General features: G+C 36.9%; 1 protein-coding gene across 2 annotated transcripts in view; it reads left to right on the top strand.

The window, feature by feature from the left end:
- The window catches only part of ADCY8 (adenylate cyclase 8), a 117100-nt gene that overhangs the window by 54873 nt on the left and 46803 nt on the right, over nt 1–15424 (top strand). For both annotated transcript variants that reach the window (XM_071421807.1, XM_071421805.1), the window contains exon 5: nt 7603–7730. In XM_071421807.1, coding sequence (XP_071277908.1) covers nt 7603–7730 — 128 coding nt within the window. The remainder of the gene's footprint in view (nt 1–7602; nt 7731–15424) is intronic.

The raw sequence follows: 15424 nt of genomic DNA, 5'->3' as shown, positions 1-15424 counted from the left end.
ACCATGTCTGCATGGTAATTGTTTATTTTACTGGTCTTATTCCTTTTGTAAATATTATTAGCAATAGTTTTCTACTTGCCTGTAAATCCTCCACAGGACTTTTGGGAAGTGGTTCTCTCAAGGCTTCCCTAGAAGGCTCTTCCACTAAGGAGGATTACACAATCACATCTAGATTTCAGATCTATCACTTAACTGGTTCTTAATCAGCTTAACTAGAGTTATCATAACCCTTTAAAATGTTACTCAGACTCTTGGAGTTTGCTAAGAATTACCATCAAAGCAAAGAGATAAGTTGCAGAAAGCTTGAGGCAGTTTTTTAGATTTTAAGGAAAAAAATGTATAAATCCTTATTTACTTCTAAATAAAAGTATTAAATTATAATCTCATATAAAGGTTTGTTGGATCTGCTTGAACATCTTATATAAATCATATAATATTAAAGAAGATATTTTCACAACATACTGAAAAATGTAATTTAGGTAAGCTTCTTTTTTCTCTTATTAAGCTTTATTAAGCAATACAGAACTAATGAAAAGTCTCTGATTTTTTTTAATCTTCCCTAAGTTACATCAAGTTTTATTGATGTAATTATTATACATTGATGCCTATAATTAATAACAAAAAAAAATCCATAATGTCTGTATCATTACCACAGAACACTCCAAACAAAAATTAGAATTCAGTTCAATATTTCCTCTAAGAAAAAATGTAATGATATGTTACGTACAGCTACTTCCCATTTCTAATCACTCTGTGATATTTGTAAAAAATTTATAGTTATTAAAGAGAAAAGTAACATTTACAAAGAAGAAAACTAAGTTGACATAAAACAGAACTGGAGAAAGCATTCCCTTATTTATACTTCATCTACTGAAAGGCCTAAATGGAAACTCAATTAATATTAATATTTTCCTTAGGCAGAAATTTTGAGAAGGGAAATAAGATGACATTCAAGAAGATACTTAAGCCTAAAAAAAGTCCTGCCTTGGTGAAGTAAAAGTTATTTTTGATGTTTGTTTTTCCTCTGCCTTCTCTGCAGTGCTAGATGTCAGCCAATACCATGATTTAAATTATCATCTTTCTAAATTCATCTACACTCTTTGTAGATTCAGTTTCAGATACAACAAAGAGGAAAAGGAGCTTATTAAGGGACTGATGGGAGTTTTGTTTATTTTGTTTCTAAGGAGGCAATCTTCTCCTGTAACCTTGATTAAATTGTCTCCTGTGGTGCTGCAGACAAGCTGTCAAAAATTCCTTCAACAGTGTATTACCAATCTTGTGAATGCTGTTTCCAGAGGTGGAAACCAACCTGACTACCAGGCTCCACAAGAACACATCACCCATAACCCCAGTAAAACACCTGCACCTGTTGGTATCAGGAAGGGAAGACTGGAGAGTTTTGGGTGCTTTTCTGTTTCTTGATAAAGACACTTCCTCTGCAGTTCTTTACAGTCCCAGGCCACCTTTCAGCTCTGAGCTGGCAGTGCTTTGTTCCATGGTGAAATTATCTTCAAGCATGTAACCCACAGGATTCCAGAGACTTCCTAAAAAACCTTGTATGAACATATATGCCAGGTGTGAATTTTTTCATGTGTATATGTTTGAGGTGCTGTAGCAAGAAGCAGAGTTTCTGGATTATGAATATGAATATATAATATTTAGTTCATTATAAAGACATTGTATGAATTTATAGTAAAAGGATGGAGTGAATCCTCTTTTTGCAGTGCTTAATTCTGAGGTGTTTTTCCTCCCAAGCAGTGTCAATAATTAATTGGCTCATACTAATGAATAAACAACCTTGTTTACCATGTTCTCCCTACATTTACAGTTTTTCAGATGGTAAAGAGCCCATCAAAATTACTAAAGAGTTATATAAACCCCAGGCCACAAAACACTTTTAAAAGTGATAGTATACAGTTTTTTTTATGAAAAAATTCAGATGGAAATGACAGATTAAATAAAACTTGTTTCAAATTCTCCAGTTATTTATAAACTAAGAATTACTCAAATTCAACCTCCCCCAAAAAGAAGCCCCACTTTTTGACTAATTTGGGATTTGAATTAAATTAGGCTTCACAAGTATATTCTTGGGAATTCTCCAACTCATTCTTAAGAGAATAATAGAATAATTAAGGCTGGAAAAGACCTCCAAGATTAGCCATGTACCTAACACTTCTAGGGCCACTACTAAACCATGTCCCTAAGCAGCACATCCACATATCTTTTAAATATCTTCAGGACTGACAACTCAACCTCTTTCCCAAGCAGCCTGTTCCAATGCTTGGCAACCCTTTAGATGAAGAAATTTTACCTAATATCCAATCTAAAACTCCTCTGGTGCAACTGGAGGCCATTTCTTCTTTTCCTGTCTCTTATTACTTGGGAGAAAAGATTGACCCTCACCTGGCTACAGCCCCTTTCTTGGCCACCTGGACAAACCTGGCTCATGTTCTAATGTTGCTGACCAGTGTCCCATGTACCTGAAGCAATTCAGTTCTAGAAACTCCTAAGGGGCAGAATTTCCATTCAGAATTGTTGCTGCTTTAGCTGGAAAGAAACACCTTGAATCTTTCTCATGGGGATTTCTGTCCCTGAAATCACTTAAAGCATAGTCTTCTAATTAACACGAGCTGCCAAGGCAAATTGCTCACCAGACATAACAGTCATAACAGTTTTCTTCTACAACATGTAAAGGAACAAAGCTGTTGATATAATAAATTACAAAACTCATTCACCATCATGCATCAATTCCTTCTGCAGCATGAGAGACCTCAAACCTATTTTTTTGGCAGCACAGAGAAATCCTAAGTGCCCCATTATAGGTTATTCTAAAAAAAACCCAAACCATTTTTTATACAGTATGTTAAAATATGCAGAAACTGTTTAATATAGTGTCATGTATTCAGGCAAATGAAAGACTGCCATATTTTTCCCTTTATGTGTATAAAAATTAGAAACAATCTTTGTAACTGTGTACCATATCTAGTCCTTTTTTTGCCTGCATGGCCAGGCTTGAGAACCCCTGTCCATCTGGCTCTCCCAAGGTCCCAGTTCTGTTTTCCAACGTGACAGAGCTGCAGTAGAAGGAATTTGGATGGAGCTCTCTCACCAACCCACCCTAAAACAGACTGCTGATTAAGAGCTTTGGCCTAGCCCCCATTCATGCTGAGACATGAGGTTTGTCCAGGTTTCCTCTACCTTTGGCACATGTTTCAGGAACTGAGCTATTGTGCTCAAAGGCCAAGTCCTTTCCTCCTCCCACTCTGGCTGCCTTTTAAAAGAAGACTTATGTGTATGACTTCTCTTTGTTCTGAAGTTCAGTTGCAGTAATTTTTCATCCTCAATGTTCTAAACTTTGAGCTTGAAATTATGAAAATTGCAAAAAATTTTGCATTTTCTATGGTCTGTTCGCTATCCTATGGGGTTCCCTTCAAAACTAGGTGAAATGATTAATTCAGCACTGGCAGAATTGAAACAGTGGCATAGCTTATAAAACAAAATCACTTTTTTTCCCTTGTCAGAAATTCAGCCCAAGGAAACAAGAAATATAAATGAAGTCTCTGACTGTGTCTTTCAGTAACTTGTTATTTGAGCAACTCATTTCTGCAGCCCCACCTTATGCCAATTTGCTTTGCTTCCTTTCCAGTCACTAGGGGTATATTTAATAAGCTCAAACATAAATCATTCACCACATACAAGGCAATTATTTATGAAAAATCTGCATATTTTCTTTTTCTCTGGATTTAGGTGAATTGAAAAAAGGTTTCTTATCAATTGCCACTGAATTAATCTAGAATTATTATTAAAAATAGTTGGGTGTTTGAGTCTGTTCAATTTCCCCAGGCAAAAATTCTGATTTAAATTGATCTTGGCAGAATCAGGCCCCTTAATCTTCCACTTGCAGCAAATGAAAAGCTGCAAATAAGGGGAGAAAAGAGCCCTAATTGTGACATGCTGAGATTTTAATTGATCCCCTCAATAAGTGCTATTAATGAATGAGTATTGAAAGGGCTGTGAGACTGATGGATACTGATGTGAATGTCTGTTTAATATCAGCTGTCATTTACATGCCTAAGGACAACTTCTAGAATTGCATATGAAAAAGGGAAGATGGATAGAATAAATTAAAGAGGAAATGATAATGGCCTCAGAATGGTGTAAGAATTTAGCACTGTTGTGAAAAATATTTCCTGTACCAAAGTTCTTGCATGACAATTTTCTCTTATTTAAATAATTTACTCATTTTACAGTTTCTTCATACATATTTAGACTTTTCATTCATTTTCATTTAATATCAACTTGCCACTCTTAGATACCATTGCAGTGAAATGATTTTAGGAAGTGGGCTTGAGCTCTTTCCTCTTGATTGATTGATTGATTGATACTAATATCATGATTGATACTAATATCTAATGATTGATACTAAAATCTTGATTGATACTTATATCCTTTTATACCACTGAAAAGTGGGCAGGCCCTGACAAAACTCAGTCTCTGATATAAAACTGGAGCATGGCTGCCTGCATTATCCATGAGTCTAACCTTAATGCTCTTGTACAACCATTTTGACAAAGCTTTGAGTCGAAACTGTGGATGTGATTAAGCTACCGAGTCATTGGAGGGAATCTCAGGAGAGCAGGCAGTTTGCCTCTGCCAAAGGCAGATACCATTAGCCTCCTGTCCTTCTTGAGAGTCGTTGAATTATCTTCCTCTAGATGAAATATTTCCAGGGATAAAAAGCCCATAGTTTACTTTTGAAATGAGTATGATGGGAATAAGTAGGGAAGAATAAAAAATGAAAAAGCAATGTAGTCAGGCTGTAACACAGATCACATTTAGCAGTCATAATAATATGATTAACAGGAAAAAAAAATAGGAAGACAAGGAGTCATTTAAAAGCTCCCTGTGGTTTCTTGTGCCAGTAGAGACACCTTGCCTGACCCCTACAATGTTCAACAGGACATAAATCTTATGTCATATTTGTTAGTCCTGTGTGGGTGTTTCACATACCCAGGGTTTTACAGACACATGGTGAGTTTAGGTACAGACAGCTGAACTGAAGCCCAGCCAACAGCTTTAGCTGTGAGCTGAATTTGTCCCCAGGCTTCCCTGACTGCCTTGCCTGGCTCTCCTTGGGCTCCACTGCTCCCTGGCGTAGGGACACCTGACACAGTCATCTCCTCTTGGATATTGCACTCCATGGATGACTTCCTGAGCTTTGGCAAATGAGTCAGGTGACATCACATGACAAGGGAAAGAAAGCATTCATGAGGACTTGAATGGATTTCCTGTGTCACAGTCGTTAGCAGATATTGACATGCATGAAGATTCTTATTCTTACAAAAAGCACATGCCTCTGAAGTTGTCTGCTTTATTCTGTATTTCAGACATGCAGGAAGGTGATATAAGTCTCATCTGAATTTACTGGAATCAGCACTGTAGCCAGTTTAAGTGAGGTATTAAGAATCAAACAACAGTCTTAGCCTATTGAAGACTGAGGTCATTAACTGTGCTAAAATAAATTCTCACTTAATAGGGATTACCCATGTCATCACATAGGTATAATAAATGTTGAAATTAAAAATGTAATTAAAAAATTAAAATATAATAATACTAGAGATATATCTTTCTTCTTTCTTTTATTCCAGTCTTTCTTTCCTAAACATTGACTACTTTTCTTTTTTTTCCCGCTCTATCCTACTATAAGGTTATTATTTGTAAAGTATTTGTAGTGGCTCTGAATCAAGTATTGCCTTTTGATTTATTCCACCTTGGTCAAGCCAATATGTCATTATACAGAATACTTTTACTTTCTAGATGTGAAAGCAAACATCACTTATAGTAAGAATCAATTGAATGGGACCTTTAGAAAAGCCCAAGAACTCTAGAATCTGTGGTTTATATCTTCATCTCTTTGCATTTTGTCTAAATGAGGAACACAGAGAGAAGCTTAAGGAAACCCACTTAATGTTTGACATGCACTGATTTATGCCATTGAGTCCTACCTACTTGTCAATTAACTTTTATGTTTCATAGTTTCACTCTATAGTTAAAAAATTAGATGGCAAATGTGGTAACATCAGAACTCTAATTCTTTCCATTGAGGAGGAACAGTTAAAAAAAGTTGTTTTGGAGGGGTTTAGGATGTACAATTTCATTTGAAGCATTATGAAAAATTCCTAGTGTTCTTCTGTGGGTCCGCAGAGGGGCTGAAAATAAGGGGTTGAGGAGAGAGGAGAGTTACATATGAATTTTGACATTTTAGAAGCCTGAGTTCAGTCTGGAATTTTGTGTGAAATTTGGATACCAAAGCATTGCACTTCAAAGGCAAGCACTGGTTTTAGCTGGAGACTTAACCAAAGCTTCAAACACAGTCAGTTCCTACTGATGGTTTAAGGAGATTTTGGGGTGAATCAGCTTACTTTGGCCACTTGCCCAGAGCAGCTTTTACCCTTGCTGGCATGCTTAAGACTTCAGCTGTCTTCTCAAAAAGCTTTGGGTAAAAGTGTGTGAATTCTGTGTGCCACTCCAGGATTGTGCAAGGCTTGTCTGAGGTTGACTACAAACCTTCATTCTTCCTGAGCAAAACTTTGAAGGGAACCCATACTTGATTCCTGGGAGAACCAGCATTCACATTTGCTCCCATATCTTACTTAAATTTTTCTTTTTAAAGGTCTGTTATTGCAGCCTTTACTGATTGATTATTAATACTACACTCAATATTTCAATGACTCTCAATCATAAAAACACTTCCTTGCCACAACTTGTAATGTTCTCTGCTCCTGTGCATTGATGGCCTCCTGTGAGGGCCCAATCAGCAGAATACATTGGACAAATTTACAGGTAATCTTGGAATCACATGCTGGTCTGGGAACTGCAAAAATGCAGCAACTCAGATATTTCTGCTCACTAGAAAAGGATCTTCTAAAATACTGATCAAGTTACACAATAATATTCTGCTTCAGTTTCTAATGATAGTGTTAATATGTATTTTAGAAATTAAATTCACTATTTGCTCTTAGGGTAAAGGATGTCTCTAGCTGGATGCCAAAGAAACATCATTCCTCCATAGCATGAGCTTGATGCAGGACAGCTTCTTTGAGAACCTTGCCATCCAAATACTTGATCAGCTCCTATAGCTGTCGGGAATACTTGAGTGTCAGTGCAGAAACTTTAGGTGGGAAGGGATTTCAGTGGGAGGAAAGAGATTTTTCATTTATTTCCAGTGTAAAAAATGGGCAGGAAAACATGCCCTGGAGGAACATAGCTTAAATTGGGTTATTCATTATCTCAGCTGGCATTTCTGAATCCTTGGCTTATGTTCCACCGAGCTCTGATAAAACCTTTCTCCCCATCAACAAGAATGTCTCTGATTAGAATAAAATAAAAATCACTATAGCCTTTTTTTGCAAATGTAAAGGTACTTAATTTCAAAAGTGATATAAATCATAATTATATTAATGACAAGCAGGAAACATCCAGAAAGAGGGTGGGGTGTTTGTTGGTTTTTTAAGAGTAATTTTTTAACCACTTTTACTTTCACCTTAGCATGATGAAAAAATCTGCAAATATTTTCTTTCTCTTTGCTACATTTGTGTGTAGGAACACCATTGTCTCAGAATAAAGATTCTGGGGGATTGTTACTACTGCGTCTCGGGCCTCCCAGAACCTCGCCAGGACCATGCACACTGCTGCGTTGAAATGGGGCTCAGCATGATCAAAACTATCAGGTAATGCCTTTTTCTCCCCCTGATTCATTGTTTCTGGCAGTGTTCTCAACTTCCTACCTGAGAATGTTATCACTAGACAAGTAATTATTCTGGTGGTTCAAAAATCTCAGCATTATCACTGTGAAAAGGACAGGACTTTTTTGATCCATGTAATGGGTGGGAAAAGTTGCTAAAATGATTTTATTAACCTGTGCTACTTCAGAGATGTAACACAATAGCTGTGTGTGCAACTGAGAGGCTTCGCAGTTCTTGGCAGTTCTCACTTTGTACTGTTGTCAATTTCAAGAGGAGACAGAAGAGGAGGAGTCTGAATTACTTCCTATAATCCCTTTAACAAAATTAAACCACAATATAAACACAAAATAGACAGCTTTGGCTATCCTTTAGCTTGGAAACTCGCTCACAGACAAACTCATAAGTACTGAGATTTTCCAGATGAACAAATTTTACCTGCTAAATTAGGTTCTTGCTTAAATTCACAAGCACTGGAAGTATTTTAATGAAGGAATGTGTTCCCATCATGTAAATATAATTATGTTGCTGTTAGATTATTGTATTTTGATGCAATTACAATTAATAATAATCATATTTCAGCAGCCTGTGGTAGAGCTTGTCCAATGAGTTACCATGACATTGGTCAACATCTAGTACTCCAAGAGGGGTTTTGTCCATCTTTTAGAAATTTATGGGTTTTTACTGATACAACGTATCAAAAAAAATTGCTGTGCTTATCATATTTAAATACTTTTTCTGTAGTCTTCCCTAAAATAGTGTTGCCTAACTCGAGCATTCTCCTCTTTCCCTGGATATTTTGCTGTCCAATCTCTTTGTCTGCTTCTTGTCCAGACCTCTTTGCCCCTTTTATCTGGGTCTGTCTCATGACATACATCAGACACTTAATGCACACTGCAGCTGCATTACTGAGCTCTTAATAGAGACAGAATTTGACTAAAATTAATTAATGGAAAATGTAACTGAATAATGATTATGCAACAGTGATATCTAAGAAGGCTGGATTCAATTATCACAGGCTAAATGTTGAATAAGGTAATCAATACTTTGCTTCTGGAATCCCCACAGTGAAAGTGAAACATAAATTAGAGAAAACAGAGATGAAAAACTCTACCAGCACTGTCAACATTTTTTGGATACACACATCAAATTTTTGCATTTCCTTGGTAACACCACCAGCAGACTACCCATTGTTATCTCTTTTTCTTCAGACAGTAAATCTCTCTCCATCTCCTTACACATGTGGAAGTCTGTAACATCCTGTGCCCTTCAATGAACAGGATCTTGAAGGCAGCAATCCAATAGAAATATTGCTCTATTTTTAGTATCCTAAATGACAGCTACAGTCAGTCAGAGCCATGACACAAAGTCCATCAGGACTTGGGTCATCCATCACAGACTACTTCAGTTCCGATTACCCCCAATTTGTTTGATAATCCCAGATCTGATTTTCTGTCTATGCAATGAGGATGGTTCTTCCCCCAGGCTTTCTGTTCAGAGTCTTATGTTGCTTATCTTAATGTGTGTTCACACAGTTCACAGGGAGGACCAATCCTGCCGTGGAATATTAGAATTATTTCTGCCCACACTTCTGAGAAAATTTGGAGTTATTTACATTCTATTAATTAAAATTAAAGAAGTAGATATATGTCTCACAGTTAAGATTTAAAAAAATACTCTCTTTATAAAAGTGAGTTTTTTATCACGTTGGTCCCCACAGAATTTTACTATATTTAAAACATGACAGAAATGACATTTTGATGATTAGAAAATTTTTTATCTTCATCAGAAGATTGCATAAAATAAATACTTTTTAAGTTAAAAATAATAGGGAGATGACCCAAGATATGCAAAACCATCATTCAGATTGGAGAACTGCACTGAAGTTATACAGACAAACATTTCTCTCCATTGATATGGGCAATGTTGTACTCACCAGTACAACCCTTCTGGTGAGGCAGCACCCAAAAAACCCCTGTGATCTCAGGATACCATGGCTGAATACTCCTTCTATTGTCCTTGATGTCTCCATGGCCAAAGGGAACAGAACAAGAATGTCAGGTCCATTCATTACACAACATGTAAAATAAATCTACATGGACAGACTGTCTCACAAGGGACTTTTGAGTGTTTTTATACAGCTTGAATCTATACAGCTAAATTGTTAATATATTGTTAATTGAGAGTCTACAATTTGATTTTAAGCTTGAATCTTGCAGCTCCACTACTCTTTTTGCAGATGAAAGGAAGTGGTTAGAACTCAACAAAATAATTCAAGATCCTTATTTTTCCCTGTATTTTTTTTTTTCTTGCCTCACCATGCTTTGTTAAAAATCCCATAAAAGAAGCACTATTATTGTTATTCCAATCTGTCTTCTTGTTCTTTGCTCCCTTAACTGTTGAGAACAATTGATGGGTGACTTTTAACCACCGGAAGATGGCATGGAATCTGATATTTACTGCAAAGTAAGGCAGTTTTGCTCCACCACATTTAGGCATGAGAAAAAAGCAGTATTCCCATCTGTGCTGCAAAATCCAAAGACCTGTAAAATTCTGTTTATCTGCAGCTGGAAATGCGAATTAAAGTAAAAAGGACAAGATTTTCACAAGGAGTTCTTTTGTTCAGCTGGTTTTCACGTCTTTTCACATGCAGCAATAACTCTCATTTTGTTTAATTTTATGGTACCAATGCCTGTCTGTACTGACTGTTGATGGAAACGGGATTCCAGTGGAACTTTTAGTCACGAGATGATAATTCATTTTAGCAGTCATCATTTCATGATAATTCATTTTAACAATTATCACCCAAGCAAGTGGCTGTCAGGAATAGCACCACCTTCTCAAATGTCCTTATTCCTAAAACCTCTGTGACTGGGAGTAGAGGGGAAGGGAGATTGTGTGAGACTCAGCTCCTCAAGGACTCACTTTCACACTGTAATGATGGAAATGGCACATTATATATAATACTGGAAATTCAAACAAACCCTTGTGCTGGTATATTTGTTTGGTGAATCAAGGAGTCCTGAGCTGTTTCATTTGTTGGGTCATTTCCCACTAAAAGCCATCTGAAAGAGTAACTATTATGACAGAATATACGGTCATATTATAATAGATTATTTCTCCTATGATCTACAAGGCTCTTCCTATGATGCAATAAGCTCTGATTCACAGAAGACAGGATGTATTCACAAACCCAAAAACGAAGGCTTAACGTCATTTCTGTGTGGTGGTGGAAAGGGATATTGTGACATATTCACAAGTTCAACCAGCACTTTTCAGACAGTTCTAAGATTGAATATAGGTTTCTCACTGACACTTTATCATATTGTCACCTCCACATGTCCATTTCAGCCACTGACTCTGAATGGAGAGAACACCAGAATAGATTTTCCTTCCCTGCTTTTGCTGTTGGATGGTGATATGAACTAAAACAGGTAGAGATGAATGAGTTCATGCATTTCTGTGACCTCTTTCCTTTGAGTGCACCATGAAACACAGTCGAGGCCACGTTGGAAAAAATGGCATAGGACTGTGTCTATATATATATATACATATATATGTATATGATTATATATATTTTTATAACATACTTTTCAAATCAAAAAGCAAACTTCTGTTGTGTGTGGTCCCTCATACTGTATTATTTTCCTGCTTCTCAGAGCAGATTCACATAAGAGGAATGCAGCAGTATTAACTCTGCCCATGTAGCTACAGTTTCTGTCTGAACTCAGAGCAAGTCAGTTATATTAGTGACAACATGAAGATTCTCCAGGTAATAGTTTCTGCCTACATTAGATTACAGTTCTCAATCCAAGGTAAACTCATCCTGGTGCTATTTTAAATTGGCTCCTTGGGAAAATATCTACATTAAATTGTAAATTCAACTTGTGTAAAGTTCACCTACGAAATGTTACATTCCACAGGTCACATTGCCTGCACTGTACCATTCAAAGAGTTCAGTAGTTTAGTGTATCCTGTTACCAAGCTTTTCTAAAATAATGGATAATTCCTTCACAGGCATGACACAGTTCCCAGAGTCACACTGAAAAGATCACTTACCTTACTTCACCTACTATCCTGTAATGTCAACACCAAAAATCATTTGAATTCCTTTAGGAAAATTCCGTAATTCTGTTGAGTCCAACCAAAATGTTCCCTATATAACTGAACCTTATGATGAAAGGACATTTCAGTTAGCAGGAGACACAGGAGATCACCTGTCCATCCTTCTGCTCTCAGCAGAGTCAGCTAAAACCTTTATTTACTTCAACCAGAATACATGGACTTTCATATTTCACCTGCATGAGGATGATAATAACCATGTCTTGATGGGTAAATTGAATAACCCCAGAGAATTTTAACCATCACTAAGAAAAAGTGAAACAGACTGGCCAACTCCACTCTTCTGATGTTCATTTTGCTTCCAAAATGAGACAGCTGAATTCAAATTCCTACTAGAAATGGTCTGGAACAGGATGTGAAAGGGCTTGTTGAGAATGAAAAAGCACTCTGGATTGTTTTAAGAATCTCAAAGCATAGTGATAACCTTGCACAATTGAACTGGCCAGCACAGAAGCAGCCTGTGTGTCACTCTCAATCTTCAGGGCCTGAATTCCAGGGCAGTCAGATTTTTGACAGCTACAGAAAAGGCTGAAAAGCAAATTTCTGACTTTTGGCTCACCTTCTTCATGCAAATAAGAAAGGTTTCAATTAACACCATAAAAATCAAATACCCATCAAAGAATGCTGACCAGGAGGAAATGCCAAGATCCAATTAAAATCATTGCATTTTTTTATCTCTGGCTGGACTGAAATGAGATGAATGGCAAAAATAACACCAGTCACAGTTACCTCATCCTGGATAAGATATCAAAGCACTTGTGAGGCAAAGAGGGCTGCTGTATAGATCATCAATAATGCATCTTTGTGCATACACTTTGTCAATGTATCTGCAAAAAGCTTGTAAAGTAGTTGAAGAAAATACATTTTTTTAATTAGAAGCTTAATTGACAGTTGAATAAATTTAATAGAGAGAAGAACTAGATGTGGAATATCTGAGATTTTGCAAAATGGACTTTCTTAATTTTTTTCTATACATTTTTTATCTAGTACATGCAATTATTTCTGAGAATTTTTTTTTCTGAATAAATTAGAGCTACCACTATTGATGAAGGTGATCCAGGCTTTGTTATTTCAGGCTTTGTTTTTCCTATACCTGTATGCAAACAAAACCTCCTAAAATATGTGCTAGTCTGGTTGCTAGAGAGTTAGATTTGACCATGATTAAGTATCCTTCTTTACACAATTCAGAAATCTTTTTCAGCCCACATCACTCCCAATTTTAAATAAAAAAGAATAACTCCATGACTTCTTACATAGTAAAAAATCACCTCGCTTTTAAACTTCTTTAGTGTTTGCAGAGAAATTTTGAAATAAAGCAAACCATTTATTCTTTGTTCAATTTAATATCTTACAACAAAAACTTTTATATGAAGACTATTGTTTCCATGACAGGTTATCAACAGTTCTCCTTTCAGTCTTGTGTTGCAAACAATAAAGTAAATTGAATGAGACTAGATCACCCTTGTGCTTTGATTCATGTCCTGGACAGGGCTGTTAAAATACATTTCAGACTATGCCTGTTACTTCATGCAATCAGGTCCCTTCCTGCAATTATTTTCCCACCTATCCACCCAGGAGCTGTGCATGCCAAGAGGAGGATGCAAAGACAGAGCCTTGCATGTGCCCCAGCACTGCAGCAGACAGAGAAACAGAATGTCCTCAGCCAGAGGGTGCAGGCAGGAGGCCAAATCCACTCTGACTGCTGGGGAAGAGCTGAGATCAAATATCACCTGAGCAGCACATAAAGAGTTGCTTTATGTGGGAGGGAGACTGTGAGAGACAGATAAGGTGAGGGGGAGAGGACCTTGATCAGTGTCTGCAGTAGGAGCTGTGTGAGGTTTAGGACAAATTCAGAAGTCCTGTGCTGCTGATGGAGGATGCCAAAGCCTTCTCAGGCCATCCCCATATTTTTATGACAAAGGACAAGTTAAATCCAGGAATATCTAGTGGCCACTCTGGAAATAGAGGGGCACATTGCTCAGTTGCACCATTGTTTGTACCTGGTCTCTCCAGTGATATCTGCATGTGTGAGTTCTCATATAAGATACAAGAACCAGACCACAATTTACAGTATTTAAAATGAATAGGATAGGATAGAATAGAATAGAATAGAATAGAATAGAATAGAATAGAATAGAATAGAATAATAAGCTATTTTAGTTGGAAGGGGGCTACAGTGACCATCTAGTCCAGCTGCCTGCCAATTCAAAGGTCACCAAAGTTAAAGCATGTTAAGGGCATTGTCCAAATCCACCTTGATCATGGGCTTGGGGCATCAATCAGCTCAGCAGAGAGCCTGTTTCACTGTTTGGCCACAGTCATGGTGAAGAAATGTTCCTTAATGTCCAAGCTGAACATTCACTGACGGAGCTTTGAGTTATTCCCATACTTTCAGTCACTGGATCCCAGGGAGAAGAGCTCAGTATCTCCCTCTCCCCTTCCCCTCCTCAGGAAGCTGTCAGAGAGCAATGAGGTCACACCCAGCCTCTTCTTCTCTAAACTAGACAAACCTAGAGCCTTCAGCTGCTCATCGCAGGACATGACAGTTGGTAAAATAGAAATTAAATTGGTAAAATAGCATGTGTGTCTATACAAGTACAGAGAAAGGTTACATCAATATAGGCTATTAAAACATTTTATTAAACTTAAGCCCTTCTTATTGATAGATTTTTCAATCAAAAGCTTTTTGCTCAATTATTCCTCTAAATACAATTATCTTTTATTTCAAGATAAGGAAATCAAATGTAAAATTAAAAATAATTATCTTAGTCTGAACAAAAGGAAAAGGCAGACTGGGGAAACAGTCATGAGAGAGGTTGTGTGATAATTCCTCTGACAGTTACAAGTATCAGTTTAGATATTTCTGTAGCATATAAAAATTATTCAAAACAGATTAAAATCTCAGCGGTCTCACTTCTATTAGTTGCTCTCACAACACTTAAAGTGCTTCAATGTGGAGGAAGCATATCCCATCTTCCAGGGACAGGTAATTTTTGTATAATTATGATATTTCAAGCCCTCTTGCTTGCATGAAATGAAGAAATTTGTAAATGAAAACTATAAGCTTTAATTATAAGGACACAGATCAATACCTTCGCAAAGTTTCTTTGTTTATTATTTTATGATTTATTATTTTAAACCTTTTTCTCTGAGCTGAAATATGTTGGCTTCCTGACGTGATGAACAGGTCTTGTAGGCAAACTACTGCACTGAGACTTATCATATGCCTGCCCTTCTCCAACTTTTCCTAATCTGAAGGGAAGGGAAATGATGAATTCCTTATTTTCAATTGTTCACATTTTTGTGCAACTAGTTTCCATTTTAGAACTCTTGGTTGTTTTTTTTCCCTTACAAACTGAGCTGGTGCTCCATTGCAACAATGAAAGCTCAAGTATTGAATGCAGAAAGCAATTTACCCTTTTCTCCTTTACAGAGGAACTGTCAAGGTCATTACTGATGCATCTGAAGCAAGGGCAGTTAACTTCAGAGCAGTGAAATAGAGCTGTTTATTCTTTCCCTGCTCTGTAGTGTGATCTTGCTGTGCTTCTATTGACTTCAGT

This window comes from Agelaius tricolor, unplaced genomic scaffold (genome assembly GCF_023055355.1).
Source record: "Agelaius tricolor isolate 1412-34295 unplaced genomic scaffold, bAgeTri1.0.p SCAF_2, whole genome shotgun sequence".
Taxonomy (NCBI): domain Eukaryota; kingdom Metazoa; phylum Chordata; class Aves; order Passeriformes; family Icteridae; genus Agelaius; species Agelaius tricolor.
The sequence above is the reverse complement of the archived record's forward strand: the minus strand, read 5'-3'. Positions and strand labels throughout refer to the sequence as shown.